At 37.9% G+C, this 21,078-nt stretch overlaps 1 protein-coding gene across 1 annotated transcript; it reads left to right on the top strand.

Moving 5' to 3' along the window:
* Positions 1-648: 648 nt before the first annotated feature.
* On the top strand, positions 649-20,835 carry LOC109241496 (brefeldin A-inhibited guanine nucleotide-exchange protein 1). The gene is made up of 11 exons (XM_019408235.1): positions 649-1,854; positions 4,832-5,149; positions 9,311-9,638; positions 9,748-10,170; positions 13,233-13,522; positions 13,832-14,105; positions 14,791-15,293; positions 15,385-15,706; positions 16,065-16,425; positions 16,835-17,514; positions 20,024-20,835. Exons 1-11 carry the CDS (start codon positions 815-817, stop codon positions 20,633-20,635), a joined length of 5,151 nt encoding a protein of 1,716 aa, XP_019263780.1. The 5' UTR covers positions 649-814; the 3' UTR covers positions 20,636-20,835.
* Positions 20,836-21,078: the final 243 nt, after the last annotated feature.

Genomic DNA, 21,078 nt, shown 5'->3' with positions numbered 1-21,078 from the left:
ACAAAGCCAAATAGAAGATTAATAACGAGCTATTTGACTTCAATTTATATGCTCACGGAATGGAAGTCACACATTTTAAACTACCAAACTTAAACTCACTACAAATTATTACATCTAAAAAAGACAAAAATAAAAAAGCTTTATATCCAACAATGCTACAATAGAGATGCTAACTCATTTGACGAAATAACAATTTCAAATTTTTAAGTTTATCTCGGACGATATACATATGATAAAAATTTTCTATGATCACTCACCGCCTCCATTCACATCTCCAACCTTTTGAATCACCATTATGGCACCGCAAAATTTCAAATTGTGAAGACATTTGTTTCTCAATAAAAATGATGTATTATATAAAGCCAAGAATTAAATCTCAAATTGTCTAATAGTTAGTTGTAATAATTTTTAAAAATAATAAAATATAAAAAGTTAATTGTAATCATAATTTTATCCAACATGGAATGCACTACAAAGGGTAAAAAACTTAATTGACATTAAGATACATAGATTCGTTAGTCTTGAAAGAATGAGTGACAGAAGGATTAAATTGGTTAATTTTGAAAACTTTTGAGTATGTTTTTTGTCCACAAGAATACTTAAGGATTTAACTTGAGTTGTCGGTGTAAGTTAACCGGAAAAGAAGTGTATTCAGATTGTGAAGGCATGTGTCGGTTCCAGGCGTCGAAGTTGTAGGAGCATTACTCCCTCGTACGCGGAAAGCCATCCTTCTTATGATATATCCCAACCCCACCAGAATTAGTCGCCATTGCTGGATAGCAAAGTTCACATACCGATGAAGAAGTGAGTCAAAATGTCGGCTTCTCAAACGCTAGGCGGGCCTTCGCGCTGTGGCTGGGTACTGGGTCCGTCCCTTGATAAGATCATCAAGAACGTCGCCTGGAGGAAACACTCGCAGCTCGTCGCCGCCTGCAAGTCCGCTCTCGACAAGCTTGATTCCGTTGTTGACGACCCTGTAGATCCAGCTTCCTGCACCCCTCTCTATGGCCTCTCTCCTTCCGATGCTGATTTCGTCTTGCAACCCCTCATCATGGCTCTCGACTCTGCATCTCCCAAAGTTGTCGAACCCGCCCTAGATTGCGCCTTCAGGTTATTCTCCTTGGGCTTGATCCGATGCGAGATCGATACCCCCAGCCCTAACCCAAGTCCTCCCTCCCTCATTTTCCGCCTTATAGATTCCGTCTGCAAATGCGGCGCTCTTGGGGACGAAGGAATCGAGCTTGCCCTTCTCAGGGTCTTGCTCTCCGTCGTTCGATCTCCCTACGTGCTTGTCAGAGGTGATTGCCTTGTCCACGTTGTTAGGTCCTGTTACAATGTCTATCTCGGGGGCATGAATGGCACCAATCAGATCTGCGCCAAGTCCGTCCTTGCTCAGATGATGATGATTGTTTTCACCAGGGTGGAGGAGAACTCCATGATGGTGGAATTCAAGACCGTCTCCGTGGCTGAACTGTTGGAGTTCACGGATAGGAATTTGAATGAGGGCAGCTCTATACAGTTCGCCCAGAACTTTCTCAATGAGATTGTGGATGCCAAGTCCAAGGAAGGCCTTGCTGAATCGAAATTGTGTTTGCAGTTGGAGAATGACAAGGGTGAAAAAAAGAAGGGTGAGCCCACCGATGGGGAACTTAGTGAGGGAGCTGATCTGAGTGGTTACAGTAAAATTAGAGAGGACGGTTTCATGCTCTTCAAGAATTTATGCAAGTTGTCTATGAAATTTTCATCACAGGAGCATGCAGATGACAATATTTTGTTAAGGGGGAAAGTATTATCGTTGGAGCTCCTAAAGGTTATAATGGATAATGCTGGTCCAATTTGGCGCTCAAATGAGAGGTTTATGTCATTCTGTTACTGTGTTCTGCTGATTTCTTGCAGTCTATTTCTTTTTGTTTGTTACTCAGGTCTACTCGTTCAACTAATATGGCCGGGAAATTACATCTTCTGTCACTAGTTCGACAATAGATCTTTCTAATTGGAACTTTTAGATTAGTTTTGCTTGCAAGATGTGATGGTTTAAATAAATGTCTAGCTTCCCCTGATATACAGACATTACATAGATTGATATGATAGTTCGCCTGCCCTTAAAGAAATCTTTGGTGGTGTAGAATGTAGTTAGTTCTCACATAAAGGATGAAAAGATGACAGAAAAAAGGTTGTACCATTGATCCATAGGAACTAGGTGGGAGAGCTCACGAAGCTACACGTGTCAGTGGGAGAGCTCACGGAGCTACAAGTGTCGTAGAAACAGATTATTTGTAGTATTTGACCATTATGCATCTCGGCTATTCCACCAGATACCAAGCTTATCGTGATTGCATGAAGTTGTGGTGTAAACTTTGAAGCTTGGGTTCTCGTATCTTTTCACTACATGTCATTTCGAGTTGATTTATGTTCGCTTTGACGCTTTTTCTGGTTGTTTCTGTTTAAATTGGAGCTCCAACTAGACTGTCTTTTGAGCTCATTTCGAGGTCTTCAAGCTTAGTCAAGTGATATGGTTGTCTCACTCATATTGACTTGAAGTCAATCTCTCCCTCAGATCTACTTCGCTCTCCGTCTTCGAATATGGCCTCGGTCGAGGCAACGACCAGTTTTCTACAGGGTTCTTGTGTTGTGACTTACCTTTGAAGGAAATTCTTCTTTTTGTTCATTTGTTTCCTTGTTTTACATCTCTGGTTTTCTGAACCTCGAAACTTGGCAGCACAGAAGTGCAAATGGCCTCCGGGTATCTCATTCTGGTTCACTTGCTTTAAGTTCCACTTTTAGACTTTTGTCTTGATGGGTCAGAACTACTTCTTTGGCTCATTTTAACTTCAGTTCATCGTGTAGAATTTTTTAAAAGTGGCCTGTCATTATGTAGTTCACTTTCTCCTTGTCTTATGGGGTCTTCATCATTCTCTTCTTGTGTTGCCAAAGTGAAAACATAACTAAGGCACATATTTAACTACAGAAAGGCACAGATAATCCTAATTTAGAAAAAGTCAAAAATAATGAAAAAGGGGTAAATGTGATGCAATAAAAAATATTTTTAATACAAACAACAATTATATGAACAAAGAAATTGAAAAACCTTCAATCAAGTGAAATATATGATTTGAGATTGAGGCATAGCAATAGTATTTGTTGTTAAGTGAAATATACGAAGTACAAATCATGTTTATCGAGTTCCAAACCATTTTAAATTTGTAATTCAGATGCAAAGATACAAATTTAAGTTTCTAATTCAAAATTTAGCGAATGATTATCTTATACTAAATTTTGACTTTTCTGTTTCTCATCTCTTACGCTTTGCAAGTTATCTTAATTGTTAGAGTCAACCCTTTTCAAGATAGAGTATGTGGACGATTTGACGCATGCCTTAGGATAAGTCTCTAGGTGAAGCACGCGACTTATCTATGCTTAGCTTCAGTCTTCAAGAGTTAAGCTGGCATCAAGCGAGTCCTTGACAACACTAACCTTGCCATGCGTTCAATTAGAGCTAGGCTTGACGAGCAGCGGGGGAGCTGGGGGCGTAAGGGGTTTCATCAGAACCTCCTTCGCCGGAAAAAACACTGTATATATAGTATAAGTTGAATCCCCTTGGCTTGTTCTTTTGTAATACTTCTATATATTTTGAATTCCTTTAGTGATAATCCTTGATGTGCCACTATGAGGATCAAGGACCTTCCCCTTTTTCATAATGGACCTTGCTTCCCCCACTTACATTAAGTCCGCTCCAGGCCTACGTTGTATGGCCCATCTGTGTTCATATTTGTATTGCAAACGTACAAATGGGTCGTCCTATGCCATTGGCAGTTGGTTGTCGTCTTCTTCCTCTATTCTAGTGTCTTTTCGTACGTTGGTGATGACTAACGATTGTGGTTCTCACATTGCCTTCAAATTGAAAGACATTGGTCTCAACTTTTTTGGGTCGTAGTTGATGCTTCGAATTTGTCCACTCAGCTATTTTTCCAGTGAAACCCATTTTTGGTTACACATAGTGCTATTCTCATCCAAATTTAACTACAGTACTCGTCTGCCTTGGTCCTTTACTAAAGTTTATTTTAATTTTAAGGTCCTTAGAAATCTAACCCCAAATGGGGCATTCCATGCATGAGAAGCGGATCCGCTACGTCTCGGGTGAACCTTCTGACTTCTGTCACATGTACGCACCCTGTATGACTTCTAAACTCCAACTTCTTCTTGGTTTTAGAGTTCGAATCTTGACCATATTATCATGCTTGCGGCTTGGTTCATGTTACAACCCCCACTTCTTTTGACATTCTGCTCCAGAAGATTCCTTAGTTACTGGCAGAGGTTTTAGACAGAAGGAAAAGATGGTAAAAACTTGACTGACAGATTAACATTTGTAGGATAGCAAGTCTTAGATTATCATTCCTGGTAAAAGTTGGACTACAAATCCTTGTAACGGGTCTTGCGTCTAATACTGAAGTTGATGTAAGAGAGTTTCCCAAAAAAAAAAAAAAGGTTTCTCACAACACTTAAGATATTGAAACTCGTACTGAAACAAGAATACGAAAGTAAATCCTGATGTAACTGAGTTTGCTGTAGCTGGAAAAGTGATTTAAGCTAAAATTTCTTTTAGATTTATTCTTGATTGTAGATTTTATCCTACAACATTCAACTTGATTGATAAAGAAAGTCCGCCCTTCTTTATTCTTAATGTAGCAAAGTCGAGCTTTGTGTAGAAGTCATTTGTCTCAACTGGGTTCTAAAGAACTCAAGATAATAATATGTTAGAGTATCTGCATTTTCCGAAAAAAGGTTGATGTATCTGGTATATTTCTGGCTTAACATTGTCCTCTGAATACAGGTTTCTCAATGTTATCAAGCAATTTTTATGCTTGTCATTGTTGAAGAACAGTGCATTATCTGTGATGACGATCTTTCAACTTCTTTGTTCAATATTCAAGAACTTATTATCAAAATATAGATCTGGGTTGAAATCGGAAATTGGAATCTTTTTCCCCATGCTCATCTTACGTGTGCTGGAGAATGTGCTTCAGCCTAGTTTCTTGCAGAAGATGACTGTTTTGAGTTTGCTGGAGGAGGTATCAAAGGATCCTCAGATTATCATTGATGTCTTTGTCAATTATGATTGTGATGTCGATGCTCCCAACATTTTTGAAAGGTACTTTTTTTAGTTGCTCTACTTTTTGCTATGACTGTAATTTATGTCCTCTAGTATGTGACCAAGTAAACTTTGAAGAAGAACAATCATATATTTCACTAATGGCGTATTTGGATTATATTATGTAATGGTTTGTTTCATCAGTCGTAGACACTGCTGCATTCATTTTACAAGCTTCTTAGTTGATTGTTGAGATTTATTCTGATGTTGCATTCATTTTTCAAGCTTCTTAGTTGATTTTGATGTTCACAGTAAAAATCCAGAGTCGAGGTCCTTGAGTTTTATTATGTTTTTGGTTGGACTTTAGAGTATATGATGGATTCTTTAACTGAAAAAGGTTATAGTAGAATGTTTCTCTTTGTTGTTAGGTATGAACCAAAAATCCAAGTCTGAGATACAACTTGATCTCCAAGTCTAATAGTTTTCGACTCGGTCTAGACTTGTCCCAAGTTTATTTAGTTTCCAAGAAATAATTCATCTCAGAATCTTGTTGTTCTTATGTATACTAGTAATAATAACTTCATTTAGTTTGTGTGGTGGATATGATAAAAACACACTTCCCATATTAACCTCAGACTATTTGCCGATAGTGTTGGCTGTAACAGGAGGCAAAGGCGAAGGGGGCATGCACCTCTCATATCCGAGGTCACATGGCTTAGAGTGATGGACTTTGGGAATAGGATTGCTAATGCCTATCTTGGAGGAATTAGAGAGTAGATAGGGGAGATAGTTAGATTGCGGAGGAGAAAGTGGAGTTGGCAATAGTCCAGGAAACTTCATGGAGGCAAAAACCAAAGAAGCTTTGGTATCAGAGCTTTAGGCGAGAGACTAGTTGTTGTGCAATCACCCGCAACATACAAGTGATAAACTCCCTTGCCGTCAATGTTGTCAAAGGCGGCAAAAAAAGGCGCAATGAAGGAAAGAAATAAATATATATGTAATTCAAGGAAAAAAGTTAATAAATTCACTCATATTTTCCTTAGTAATTAATACACTTGTTTGTCGATTACTATTGTTGTTTAATAATGCCCAATTTAAGATAACAAAATAAGTGCACACTTTAGTGCCTTGGTACACACACGGAAGTGCAACTTGAGCGAAGCGAAGCGCCCTGTCACGCACCTCCACGTGCCAAGGAGACTCCTTTTCATTGTGTACCCACCTCTGGGTACCCACTGCCCGAAACCTTGTCATGCACCTCCATGTGTGTCCCGGGAAAAGCGCAAAAAACCTTTAAGGTCTGTTGGGGCTTTAAGCGCGAAGCACAAGTAAAGCGTGGACTTTAATGAAGAAAGGCGCAAATGAAGAAAACTACAAATATATATGTGTAGTCAAAGACTAATATCTATAGGCATGCATACCAAATATATGAACAAAGAAATTGAAGAAAATTTATGATAAAGTAAAATATCAATTGTTTAGTATCGCCTATTCAGGATTACGCTCATTGGCAAGGAAAAGTATGTCGTAGAGCCTTGATGACAATACTGAAGTGTCCGCTAAGCAAGGCGAAGCGCTCAACATGTTTTGAGCCTCACTTTCAGGGCTTAAGCGCGCCTTTAATAACACTGTAGTGTTACGATCCAAAATCCCACCAACTCATGATGGCACCTAACCCGACTCGCTAGGTAAGCCAACCAACATATAACACAGCTCGGGCGGAAGATCATCAAATACATAATAAAATAAGAATGCGAAAATTAATTCAAATATCCCCAAAAACTGGTAGTACAAATCATGAGCCGCTAAGATTAAGAAGTACAACGTTGGTGTGAAGAAAATACATTATCTGTTTGGAGTTTACATAAACAGAAATATAAGTCCTATACTACCATGAACAAATGGTAACTTCAAGCTTGTAACAGGAACACTGGTACATCTTCAATGATAGCCTTCGACTTCCACAACAGCTCAACTCCAAAATTTGCACACAAGGTGTAGAAGTGTAGTATGAGTACAACCGACCCCGTATACTCAGTAAGTATCAGGACTAACCTCAACAAAGTAGTGACGAGGTTTAGTAAAAAAATACGCACTTTATATAACCTTTGCAGCTCATAGGCATACACAATAACAGAGAAATAGTCAAGAAACAGTCAAAGAACAACAAATATCAGTAGTAAGGTGCTCAATCAAAGAGGAAGGTGATAAGCATGCCTTTTCAATTAAACAAGTCAAAGCAAATACAAATGCACTTTCGCATACAAAAGAGATATGCACCAAGTAATGTTTACTCGAATATTTCTGTATGAATGTAGAGTGTCTATGCATGATAAAGTCCAAATTACATATCAATTACCAATTAACATTTATTCTTATGCTTCTATATGAGTCCAAAATGTCCTTGCATAATCTCATGCCAACATTATGCAAAATATAGAGTACTAGAAGTTCTCTATATTTCCTACTAGCATAATAATCTCTAATAGAGCTAAAAAACTCATACAAAGCATACCATTTGAATTAAATATACTAATACGAGTAAAACATATTCTACCTAAGTGGTATCGGCTTTATAGATCTTTTCCTTCCATTGTGGCGTGTGCTCTAGCCTCTAGGTGCCTTCATTCACCATGGTTTTGCACCTAAGGAGACCGGTGCATCTGGAGGTCGATGCAAAACATGACAAAACCATTTAGAGGACTTCCTCTCATTTTTTGCTCAATGTGTGCTACTTGCACCTTCCAGCAAATGCGAACAATTGTAATCTTGTCTAATCTTGTATTGATACACATGCATTTTAGCATCTTCATCTCTGCAACACTCATCTTGTGGATGTGTTGGACTGTAGCATCCGACTTTTCACTCTCATATAACGTTACTGGTCTTGTATATGTTTTATAGAACCCACCTTTCACTTTGGTGGGCGTCCTTCTATAACATAATGCATCGATAGCACTTCTTCATTTCAACCATCTAATTTTGATTATTTTTGTATCATCTTCACATATCATTCATTCTCTTTGACCAACGAGCCTAAATATCTGAATTTACATTTAGATACCACAATCCCTTCTAATCTCACCTGAATTTCGCATTTCTTATGCTAGCTAAACTTGCAATGCATATATTCGGTCTTACTTCTGCTTATCCTAAAACTCTTACTCTCTAGAGTGCTTCTCCATAGTTCAAGCTTTGGGTTGACACCCTCGTTGGTTTAGTCAATTAGGACAATATTATCAGCAAATAGCATATGGGGAATCATCTTGTGCTGTGTTGGAAAGAATTTCTCTCCATTATCTGAGCTTCTATCAATAATATTGGAATCTAGAATCGTCGGGCATTTTCACTTGCATTTCCTCTCTCTTATCTGTGTTGTTCACAATCTCTAAGGAGTTTTCCTTCTGCTGCTTCTATCTGGAAATCTGAGGTTCTATTGAAAATTGAGGCTTATGTGTCCCTTTGCTGCCTGAAAGCTTAACACCTATAAGCTGTTACAATTAAGAAAACCTTACTAATTGAAAGTACATATTAGGCGATTGCGCCTAAAATAAACTATAAAGTTACTCTCTTTTTAATTTGTCCCCAGGGCTTTGATCTTGTGGTAAGAGTGCAATGCGTGATGTGTGTTAGGCAGACATCATGGGTTCGAACCCTGCTGCATAGAAAACTCTGGTATTTAAGTCGAGAAAGGTTATCTATTGAGTTTTGAACCGTTTGCCACTGGTTTCTAGGGATTTCTCGGTTACATAAAAAAAAGATTATTTTTCTTTAAAAAAAATTAGCAGTTATATATGTTGAGAATATAGTGTATAAATAGGCATTTCTTTATCAAATCATCAATACATCTCTCTCATATTTTCCGTGTCGGATATCAGCTATAGGATGAATATCTTATTCTCCCATAGTTCGATAACAAATATGAACTCAACCTTAAGATCAAGAGTAAGGTTGTGTCCTTAGCTCATTGGCGATTTTGAACAAAGTATTGTGATACTGCTGTATGCCAAGAGCTTGTAAACGTAACTATTCAAACAGTCGCTTTTAATGAGACAGGTAGCCGACCTCCTTATCCTTGCTTGGCTCTCTTTTGCAGCAATGCACATGCTTTTTTGCTGTTGTATTATACTGTTATTCATATATGTTTCCTGTCACTGAATTCTTATGTTATTTTCATCTAAATTGAATTAAAACAGCTTTAATTCCATCAGATATTTGCAGGACTGTTAATGGTCTTCTTAAAACTGCTCTTGGTCCACCTCCTGGTTCCACTACTACATTGTCTCCAGTCCAAGATATTACATTTCGTTCTGAATCAGTGAAATGCTTAGTTACAATTATAAAGTCAATGGGGACGTGGATGGACCAACAACTGAAGGTAGGGGAGCCCAATCTAGATAAGGTGTCCGATCATGAAGTGCCAGAAGCCGCTACCAGTGTTAGTGAAGAGGGAAATATTATTGACTACGAGCTGCATCCGGAAGCAAATTCTGAATTTTCTGGTGCTGCTGCCTTGGAGCAGCGCCGTGCTTATAAATTAGAAATACAGGTTTATCATCTTTGTTTGCACATTCCACTATCTTCATTCTCTGCTTTCATTCACTTCATGGTACTTGAGGTATGGTTAAGTACTGACAACTCTAATGAATCAAATGCAGAAAGGTGTTTCCCTGTTCAACAGAAAGCCTTCAAAGGGGATTGATTTTTTAATGAGCACCAAAAAGCTTGGCAATTCCCCAGAAGATGTAGCCTCTTTTCTGAAGAACACGACCGGATTAAATCCATCCATTATTGGTGATTATTTGGGTGAAAGAGAGGAGTTTCCTCTGAAAGTTATGCATGCATATGTCGATTCTTTTAATTTTGAAGGTATGGACTTTGGTGAATCAATCAGATATTTCCTTAGAGGGTTTAGATTACCTGGTGAAGCTCAGAAGATTGACCGTATAATGGAGAAGTTTGCGGAGCGCTATTGTAAATGCAACCCAAACTCTTTTACCAGTGCAGAAACAGCTTATGTGCTTGCTTACTCTGTGATAATGCTCAATACAGATGCACATAATAGCATGGTGAAAGATAAGGTACCCTGGGAATCTCTCTGAAGTGTTTTTCTCCTAGTATGATCCAGTGCATGTTTTCTTAAATTCTCCCATTATTGTCTGCTACTTTCATTCATTTCTACCCTTAGGGGCGGTTTGGTTTGAAACAAGTTACATGAATTAATAATGCATGGATCGAAAATTTGGGAAAATTTAATTACCAAAAAAAGTTAAAATAATACAGGGATTGTAATATGGGGTTTATTCCTGGTTAGATGTTTACAAATTCCTGGTTAGTTTGTTATATTACAAATTAGTACACAATCTATAATTTAAAATATGAGTTTTACTTTTTCAACAAAATAAAAGTTTTCTACTATTATGAGGGTTAGTTTTGTAATTTAGTGCTTATATTCATGTATTACCGATGGCCACATTCTTACTTCACACTCTTTTCCACGTGAAATAATAATAGCTTTTCAGCACAACTTATGCAAGTATTATTTATGGAAAGAAAAAGTAGCAACCAAATATTGTATCAGTTAATGTGGAATTGTGTGCAGAGATTAAGGACCTGTTTGTCCATACAGAATTTTTCCTTTTTTCGATTCTTTTTTTTTTACCAAAACTTGTTTGGTTATACGTTGGATTGAATTTTGAAAAAAAATTTGAAGATGGGTTTCCAAATTTGAAAAAGAGGGTTTTACCACTTTTTCATGTAAAATTTCATTTTTCCTCACAAAACTGCAATATTTTCATGTCCAAACACAATTTCAAGTTCCAAATCTTTTTTCAACTCCAAAAATTACTTTTTTCATAAATCACAATTTTTATGTCGAAACGCCTACTAAATCTCCTCACTACCCAACCAAATGACTAGCTTACTGGCTTGTTGAACCTGTGTCACCCGATCACATAGATTAGTTCATAAAATACAACTTATTAAACTTTAGTTCTTTTGCAATGGGCCAGAGCTCAAAGTTAGTACTGTAGTCATTGCAAAATATTGTCCTTGAACAAATATATTCTTATTCGAGTGGTTGGTATTGAATTTGTCTATGTTTTCTTGAGGATGACAATAAGAAAGAAAAATATGTCCAGTATATAAGTTTCCAATAATATTATTAGTGGCCATAGTGGACAAGGATTAGAGTATAAGAGTTGTGACTTATGACTATGAGAAGAGCTCAAAACCAATATTGAATAAAAGACATAATGTGCTTGAGAGTTGGCTATATATACACCTTGAACTTTTTTGAGCTTATCACATTCATTATTGATTTTAGGAGAATTGTGTAATGGTTGATTGAAGGTGCCACATGCACATCTCAATAGCTTTCAATCTGGGGTGTCTGTCATTCATTCATTCACTCACTCATTCCATTCTTTGGTATTAACAACTTAGCCAATTTTGGAGGCAAAATCACTAGGCGATTTCTTCCCATTTCCAAGCCTTCGTGGACAGAGTTATCCGTTACTTGTACTAGTTGGAGGTAGCAGGTGCTCCATAGAGGTGCACGCAAGCTGGCCCAGACACCACGATTATAAAGAAAACAAAAACAACTTAGCCAATTTACCCTGCTGTCAGCTTAATGTAGTGAAAGATCAATAGACTATGCAAATTTGACATTCTAGGAATAGGTTAAATAGTACATAACATGCAACACGCTAATGGCGAATCCCAATAGATAAAAGGGCTTTTCAAGCCTCTTGTCCTTCCTTATGAGTTTTTACTCGGCATTAAAGTATATAATAAGAATTCTAGTGAATGAAAAATAATGGAGTAATATAAAATAAAACCCCCGAAATAAGATGGTTAGTGATTTTGTGCATATGAATTCATAGCTATATTGACAGCTGAGAATTTGAGTAAAAGAGGATAACATATGCCAACGGGTGCTTCAAGTGCAAATGTCTAGGTGAAGATGTGGACCACCTCCTCCTACATCATTAGGTGACAACTTGCTTGTGTTTTGAGATGGTTTGGGATGCAGTAGGCAATGTCGGGCACAATGGAGGAGGCACTGGCCAGTGGGAAATTCAGAAGGAGAAACAGAACTTGAAGAGTCGGGAATGTTGCCCCACTAGCACTTATGTGTTGGACCGATGGAAGGAAAGAAATAAGAGAGCTTTTGATAGGACAGAAAACAACTATGTGCATTTGAGGAATAGCCTCTCCTTCCTAGTTTCTTTTAAATGCACCAATAGAAGATTGAGTTTCATTCTTAGAGAATCATATTATGTTGTAGATTCTCTACTTTTTTGTATGCTGCTAGTATACGGGAGATTTTCCCATTAGTATTAAAATTATTTACTTATGAAAAAGATCCATAGTATAAGGAAGATGGCGTAGAACGTTCAAGGATAGTGATGCTTAGCTAAAATAAGCTCAAAAGGTCAAATTGTGTCAATGTGTATGGACTATAAGGATTTAAAACCTTGTAAAGCTATATTTGGATGAATTTGCTACTACCTTAATTAACAATATTTTTAGTTGAACCTTTACTACAAAACTAAAGTTATTTCTTTACAACGTATAAAAGTTGGAATTCTACATGTAATAGATTCTGTTTGTGAATATGAATTTAGAAATGAAGACTTCTAAAAAGTTTTCCGTATTTGTGATTTTTATATAATATTAACAAGAATGATGTCCCTTATCAAAGGGAATATTAAGAAAAGTTATGTCAAACCAGATAGAGCTTCCCAGTGAATGTTAAATATCATTCTGTTAGCTTATAATTAATTATCTTGTATTAGGAAATTCAACGGCGATCTTGAGTTTTGCATGAAAGGATAGTGTACAAGTCACGGATAGTGTACAAGTAACGGATATGAGTTACCAATTGTTTTTGATATTGACTGATATGGGTTACCAATAGTGCTGCAACCAATTATGGGGGAGGCAACATCTTCATTTTCCAGTATTTGAGACTTTGAGAGCACATAGTTACTGGGTTGGAGAGTATCTTTTTTGTCTGTTTTAGTCTTTTACATTTAGTCTATGCACTTGGTCATCTTAACTTAGTTACACATGTAGATGTTACTTGTAAATTAATGTGATTGATTTTCTTCGGAATTAACTGTTGTATTTCTCCATTTAGATGACAAAAGCTGATTTCATCCGGAACAATCGAGGGATTGACGATGGGAAGGACTTACCTGAAGATTATTTGGGTGCTCTCTATGACCAAATAGTGAAAAATGAGATAAAGATGAATGCAGATTCTTCTGTGCCGCAAAACAAGCAGGGTAACAGTCTTAATAAGCTTTTGGGTTTGGATGGTATACTGAATCTAGTATGGAAACAGAGAGAAGAACAACCACTGGGTGCCAATGGGGTTCTTGTGAGGCATATTCAAGAGCAGTTTAAAGCAAAATCTGGAAAATCGGAGTAAGATTTAATTCCACATGTTGACTTTTGAAACTACTTTCTGGCTGCATATGTACCAATTGTCAGACGATAGGAATCTGACTCTTTCTTTATCATCTGCGTACGGATTGATATTTTATTTCGATGAGTCGCTGCAGTCTGTAGAATTGCGAAACTATCACATATACGGACTATTGAAAGGATTGTGTGCCTTATAGTCCCCATACATATGATTTAGTTTTCTCAAGCTGGCCTCATATGTCTTCTTATCATGGATTTTCTTGTTCGGATGGAAAAGAACGGATAAAATTATATTATGTCCTGTTGCAGGTCTATCTATTATGTCATTGCAGATCCAGCTATATTGAGATTTATGGTAGAAGTCTGCTGGGGTCCCATGCTTGCTGCTTTCAGTGTCACCCTAGACCAGAGTGATGATAAGAATGCCACTTCTCAATGTTTGCTGGGGTTCAGGCATGCTGTGCACATTACAGCTGTGATGGGTATGCAGACGCAGAGAGATGCTTTTGTCACATCTATGGCAAAGTTCACTTATCTTCATTGTGCTGCAGATATGAAACAAAAAAATGTTGATGCAATGAAAGTAATTTCCATCTCCCTCAATTTCTGTCATGTCAGTTTACCATCTTATGCTCAGACGGTAGCAAACTTGCAACAAATGAAGAGTAACCCTACATAATAATACACGCACGCCACATACCTTCTTTTTCTATGAAGTAAAATAATTATATTAATATGGGAAAAATTTCTGTATACAACAAGTGCACCAAAAGGTTGAGAGTAAGCTCTACAAACTACACATCATTTTCGATACAAACAAGAACCTTGTCTATGCACTATAAAAGACCAAAAGCAAGAAACTATTCCTCAATTGTACAAGTCACTTTCAATTCCATCAAAAGTTCTACTAATTTTGGAGGACAATTCCTTTATGCATCTTTTGGACTTTATGGCTGGAAAGATACAAGAGATGCTTTGAAGGGCAAAGAAGACATATTTCTAGAATTAAGAATAAATGTCTACATAATTTCTATTTCTGGTGTAAGACTAGTATTTTGGAGATGTAGATCAATTTTGGACTTTATTGAGATGCTTGGGAAGTTATTGTAACTGGCTATGTTGGAGCCTTCTTTCATGTAATTTTGTGTACCATCTTGGTACTTTATTTAATGAAACCTTTACCTTATCCAAAAAAAATAATATAATTCCATCAACAGTTCTACTAATTTGAAACTCATGCAGAATAACATCCTTCTAATTGCATGCAGACAATAATGTCGATTGCCATTGAAGATGGGAATCATCTTCATGAAGCTTGGGAGCATTTTTTGACTTGTCTGTCTCGATTTGAGCATCTGCAGCTGCTGGGGGAGGGTGCACCATCTGATTCCTCTTTTTTTACTACCTCGAACTCTGAATCTGAGGAAAAGACATTGAAGTCAGCTGGATTTCCATCACTGAAGAAAAAAGGGACACTCCAAAATCCAACTGTTGCTGCTGTTGTTCGAGGGGGTTCATATGACAGCGCAACTGTTGGAGCTAACTCTCCAGTATTGGTGACTCCAGAACAGATAAATAACTTCATTTCAAACTTAAACTTACTTGATCAGATCGGCAACTTTGAACTAAATCACATATTTGCTCATAGCCAAAGGCTGAACAGTGAAGCAATAGTTGCTTTTGTCAAGGCCCTTTGCAAAGTTTCGATGTCAGAACTACAGTCTCCAACAGATCCCCGTGTATTTAGCCTTACAAAAATTGTTGAAGTTGCGTAAGATTCCGTCCTTGAACTCATCAATTTTTACCTCACAAAGAAACTTTTATAAAGTGAATATGATGAAAGTATGATCTTGATTATGCAGGCACTATAACATGAACCGTATCAGATTAGTGTGGTCCCACATATGGAGTGTTCTTTCGGAGTTCTTTGTGGCTGTTGGTTTGTCAGAAAATCTTTCAGTTGCAATTTTTGTCATGGATTCATTGCGACAACTTGCTATGAAATTTTTAGAACGAGAGGAACTGGCGAATTACAACTTTCAGAATGAATTTTTGAGACCATTTGTTATTGTTATGCAGAAAAGCAATTCTGCTGAAATCAGGGAGTTGATAGTTCGTTGTATTTCCCAAATGGTTCTGAGTCGTGTCAATAATGTAAAATCTGGGTGGAAGAGTGTTTTTATGGTAATTATCACATCTTTAGTTCAACTTTTTATAGAGTTTTGCTTTATCCTTATCAGGTATCATCTAGTACATAAATGATTGTTAGCGTCTTTCAGTATCTATTTCTATTGCTCTCTTGCTTATTAGCATTCTATTCCCTCTGTCCCTTTTATGGTGTGAGCTTTCTTTTCCAGGAATCTACTTGTCTTCCTAACTGAGTTTCATGTGAGATATATCCTCTTTGATGCGCTTAGTTATTTATGTGATTTAGCTACTAATATTTTACTGTATGACAGTTTTTGTCTTTTTGTTAAGTCTTTAATAAGTGGTATAGAAATGGAACCTGGGATATGATAGGTCTTTATATGCACCTTTGCAGGTTTTTACAGCTGCTGCTGCAGATGAAAGGAAGAATATTGTGTTGCTGGCCTTTGAAACCATGGAAAAGATTGTACGGGAATATTTTCGTTATATTACTGAGACTGAAACATTGACTTTTACTGATTGTGTTAGATGCCTCATCACCTTCACAAACAGCAGATTCAACAGTGATGTTAGCCTCAATGCTATTGCTTTTCTCCGTTTCTGTGCTGTCAAACTTGCAGAAGGGGGCCTTGTTAGCAACGAGAAAAACAACAATAATGATTCATCTATTCCAGTGGTCGAAGATGAGGCTTCAGATGGGATGTTCTTCACAGATAAAGATGATTATATGTCTTTCTGGGAGCCTCTGCTCACAGGTGTCTTGTTGCTTTTCTTTTTCCCTATTTCTGCCTTGCTGGAACATTAAACAATTCTTATTGGTGAACCTGCCTAGTTGTATCATGCAGTGACAAGTGGCTAATGCAACGGGGGGTTTCTTACACTTGTGTGGAATGACCAATTTTTTTTTAAGTCAAATTAGTTCACCATCCTTTCTGCATAATCCTCACACCTTTAAAATGGGGAGGACCAGAGGAAATTTGATTATGAGTGAACTGGAAATGAATTTCAGAATCTAAATTGTGGAGTGCACATGTAATTTTAAATTATTTGAACTTCTGGAGGAATTTCAAAAGTTGTATTTTTCTGTTGTAGCAATTATCCCCGTGTATAATTACTGGAGGGTTCCAGGTTAAACTTTTTGAGTCATTGTTGATCCTGTTTCAGGGTTATCAAGATTGACTTCAGATCCCCGATCAGCTATCAGAAAGAGTGCATTGGAAGTTCTTTTCAATATCTTGAAGGACCATGGCCATCTCTTTCCACGCCTATTCTGGATTAATGTCTTCAAGTCTGTAATCTACCCAATATTCAGTCCAGTAAACGATAGCACAGAAGCTCAAGTGAAGTATGACCAGTCTTCATTTAAATCCAGATATATACCACTGGATGGATGCTTATGGGACTCTGAAACTTCTGTGGTGGCAGCTCAATGTTTGGTGGATCTATTTGTTAATTTCTTTGGTATGGTGAGGTCTGAATTGCCAAGTGTTGTGTCTATAATGGTAGGATTTATAAAAGGTTCTGGAAAAGATCCTGCAACCACTGGGGTAGCTTCTTTAATGCGTTTGGCAGGTGATTTGGGAGGCAAATTTCGTGAAGGGGACTGGAAGGTTATCTTTCTAGCTCTGAAAGAAGCTTCAAATTCCACTCTACCCAATTTTTCTAAGCTTTTGAGAACAATGGACGGCATTGAGATACCCATTAGTCAGTCCGATAATGATATGGAGTTTTCTACTGGGGCTGGATTAATAAATGACGAATCAGAGGATGACAACCTGCATACTGCACGATATGTTGTTTCAAGAATGAAGGATCATATAGCGGCTCAGTTGCGCATCATACAGGTCCGTCTTCCGCCCTTCCCTGCCATTCTCTGAGTATACTTGTTTGTTGTCCTATTTGGTGTTGTTTCACTGATCAATTGTTCCGCATAGAATATTTTTCTATTAATTTGTATATGGCCCCTGGTTTATTAACTTGTATTCGAACCTAGTAGGGGGCAGTTCATCTGTCTTGGTTAATTGTTGCTCTCCTGAATTCAAATTAAATTTCTCACCCATGTGGCCCCTGACTGAAGCGACAACGGGACCCTTTGTTTGGCTCGATGAAACCCTAGCAGAGGTCTTCTCTCTTTCGCTTTTCAGGGAACAACGGTTCCTATTCCAGCAGATATGGTGACTAGGGCATCTTCTAAAATTGAGATTTCAAATTTTTGATCTCCAAGCGGCAATTCAATTTTGTTGGGGATAATTTCTTTTATGCATGCAACGCAACTTCGAGCCCAGAAAAAATGCATCCTATTCTTTGTATCTTTGTCGATTCCGACAAATCCCCCACAATAATCACCAATCTTGCGTAATCTTGCGGAAGGTATCTGAGGACCAACCATGCAGTGGAATCCTAAAAGCTTTCACCCATTTGTGTTCCGACATCAGTGAGGAAGTCTCCATCTCCGGGACCACCAGTCAAGAGAGAGATGTCTACCGTTCCAAAACCAATCTCCAGCTTTAACTCTTATGGCTTCTTGCATGCAAGGAAACACGAAAAGAATATGGGCAAAAGGAGTGACCTTGAGGCCAGCTGTGGTTTTCCACCTATTGACGAACAATTTCTGTATCACCTCTGAGTTGGGGCTCTGATTAAATGGATGATTGGAAACACCAAGGATCTGAAACAGAGAAGAATGGAGACCTTGTCGTAGTAAGAAGCTGCTACAATTCTCAGTGAGTCCCTTTTGTAATGTCCTTGGTCTTAAACAAAGCACACGGAGCGAGACACTTAACAACGTGCACACAACTTGCAAGGTTAAGTCAGATTGATATTAGTAGCGCTAGATAGCACAAGAGAGATTGCCAAAGGAAGCTTTGTATTAGAGAGAACTTGCCTGATTGCTTGATACAAACGAGAATGAATGGCCCCCTATATATACCACTCTCTTAGGGGTAGTGTGCAAATGAAGTAGGGCCTATACAGTTTATAATTGCACACAAATAAGGACCTACTCCCGTCTTCCAAAGAGAACCTCTCCATCCTTATGGAATACCTATACAACTCTCCTCGGGGTAGTGTCGAATAAAGTAGGGCTTATAAATTTATAATTGTGTATAAGGACCTCCATATCTACAAATAAGGACCTACTCTTGTCTTCCAAATGGAACCTCCATCCTTCCGGAATAGACCACCAAGATAGCTAAAATGCTGTAAGCTTCTTGCGTAGAACTGTTGTATGCCGAATCGCGCCTATGCGGCGTGATTATGTGGCAGGTTATCATATTCTCCCCCCTCTAATTTCGTGACGATCGCGGCGCAATGCTTGCTCCATGAATGCATTGACCTTATACTTGAATTGCCACAAGCCTTCATATCAATATGGCCCCTTCCGGTGCTCGCCCCTTCTAATGAATAAGGAACATGGTGGTAGGCTTTGTCCCTTTTTCTGTGTGGCCAGGTAGTCAATAATTGGTTCAATGTCCCTATCATGTGGAGGCAGTGATAGTGATGGGCGCACGGCTGGACTGGCCCATGCTAGAATCATCCTTATCTTCATGGTACGGCTTGAGCATGCTGGCTTGAAAGATAGGACAAATCTTAAGCTTGAAAGCCCATCAAAAGCGCATGGCAGATAACTAACTCCTGCCTTCATCGCTTGGCAATCTGGAAGGAATGAAACCTGCGGTGCTTTGACAGAATCTCAACTCAACACACATCGAAAGCTAGACTGGATGTTAAGTTTGTAATGTAAATAGTTCTATTTTCTGGGACTTTGTCAGAGCTAAACCCTATTCTTGTAATTTGAATGCATCTACTGGATGCATGGTTAATAAAATTCACCTTACCTGATTTAAGAAAAATAAAAAGCACTACTTTTTGCTTTTGTTGGATATAGTCCTTAAGGAAAAACAATTTTCTAGAACTATTATGAAGCCAATAATGTTATATAGTAGTAAATGTTGAACTTATACTATCCACATGATCATGTGATAGAAATGGAAATATTTAGATTGGATAAGATTATGAATTATCACATTAAACAGAAACAGCAAGTAACACGCATAGAAGATAGAACGAGAGGAAGTAGACAGATAATTTGGCTATGTCCCAACATAGACCTATACATCACCAGTAGGTCGGACATTATCATGATTGAAAGTTTTAAAAAAGGAATAAACATAGTTCATGCATTAACTTTGGTCTATTTCCCTGCTTCCTTTTCGTTATTTATGAACTGTCTGGAGAGATATTTTCAGAGTTCCCAATGTTACAAAAGAGTTCTGTTAAATGCACTGTTATTAGAGAACAGTATAATTCGCTGTGCTTTTCTTATTCATTGTGCTGCTGTTTTTTGATGTGCAGGTGTCGTCTGATCTCTACAAGATGTGTCGGCGATCAGTATCAACTGATACTATCAATATCCTCCTTGGTATTTATTCATCTGTTACTTCTCATGCCCAGCAATTGAAATCCGAGAAAGGTGTACAAGTGAAGCTGCAAAAAGCATGCTCTATCCTTGAGATACCAGAACCTCCGCTGGTGTATTTTGAAAATGAGTCCTACCAGAATTACCTCAACTTCTTGCATGGGCTGCTTGTTAACAATTCATCATTGGTTGAAAAGAGAAATATAGAAACGGAACTTGTGGGTGTATGTGAAGAAATTCTACGCGTATACTTGGACTGTGCTGGATTGAACTCTGTCAAGAGAAAACCAGATGATAAGGCAACATACCTGTGGAATCTTCCTTTGGGTTCAGCTAAGAAGGAAGAGCTGGTAGCAAGGACTCCCTTGGTTTTGTCAGTATTACGCATTCTCTGCAGTTGGCAAAGCGATTCTTTTAGGAGATACATTTCTCAGTTGTTCCCGTTAATGGTAGATCTTGTTCGGAGTGAGCATAGCTCAGCAGAAGTTCAGCGTGAGCTCAGTCATTTTTTTCAATCCTGTATTGGCCCCATTATTATGAATTTGTGATATATATTATACACACCATTTACTGAGCTATGCTAGGCTGCCTTGGCCATTTCTTAGCCATTTAACTGACCATAAATATTGCTACTTCCTGATTTTGTTTATACTTTAGGCAGTCTGAAAATTTTGTTTCTAGGCTCAGAATCTGAAATTTTGTAAGCATTAATCTTTCTATCCAGAGGCTCGTTCATATTTAACATTCCTATGAACCTTGTTTATCACCTCAGCAGATACTTTATTTAAATGCCTTCCTGGTGCAGTTTTTGGTACTTTGTCCTATCTCGCCAAAAAGAGATTCTTAACTAACCATCTGTTATTTTATTATGTTCTAAATAATTCCTAGCTGAGAAAGGATAGTTGGAAATGTGTTTCACGTAGTTCCTAGATACACGGAAATCAAGCAAAGCTCTTTACTTTGAGAAATTCCTCAACTTCCCTGTTAATCT

This window comes from Nicotiana attenuata, unplaced genomic scaffold, assembly GCF_001879085.1.
Source record: "Nicotiana attenuata strain UT unplaced genomic scaffold, NIATTr2, whole genome shotgun sequence".
In the NCBI taxonomy this organism is placed as follows: domain Eukaryota; kingdom Viridiplantae; phylum Streptophyta; class Magnoliopsida; order Solanales; family Solanaceae; genus Nicotiana; species Nicotiana attenuata.
The sequence above is the reverse complement of the archived record's forward strand: the minus strand, read 5'-3'. Positions and strand labels throughout refer to the sequence as shown.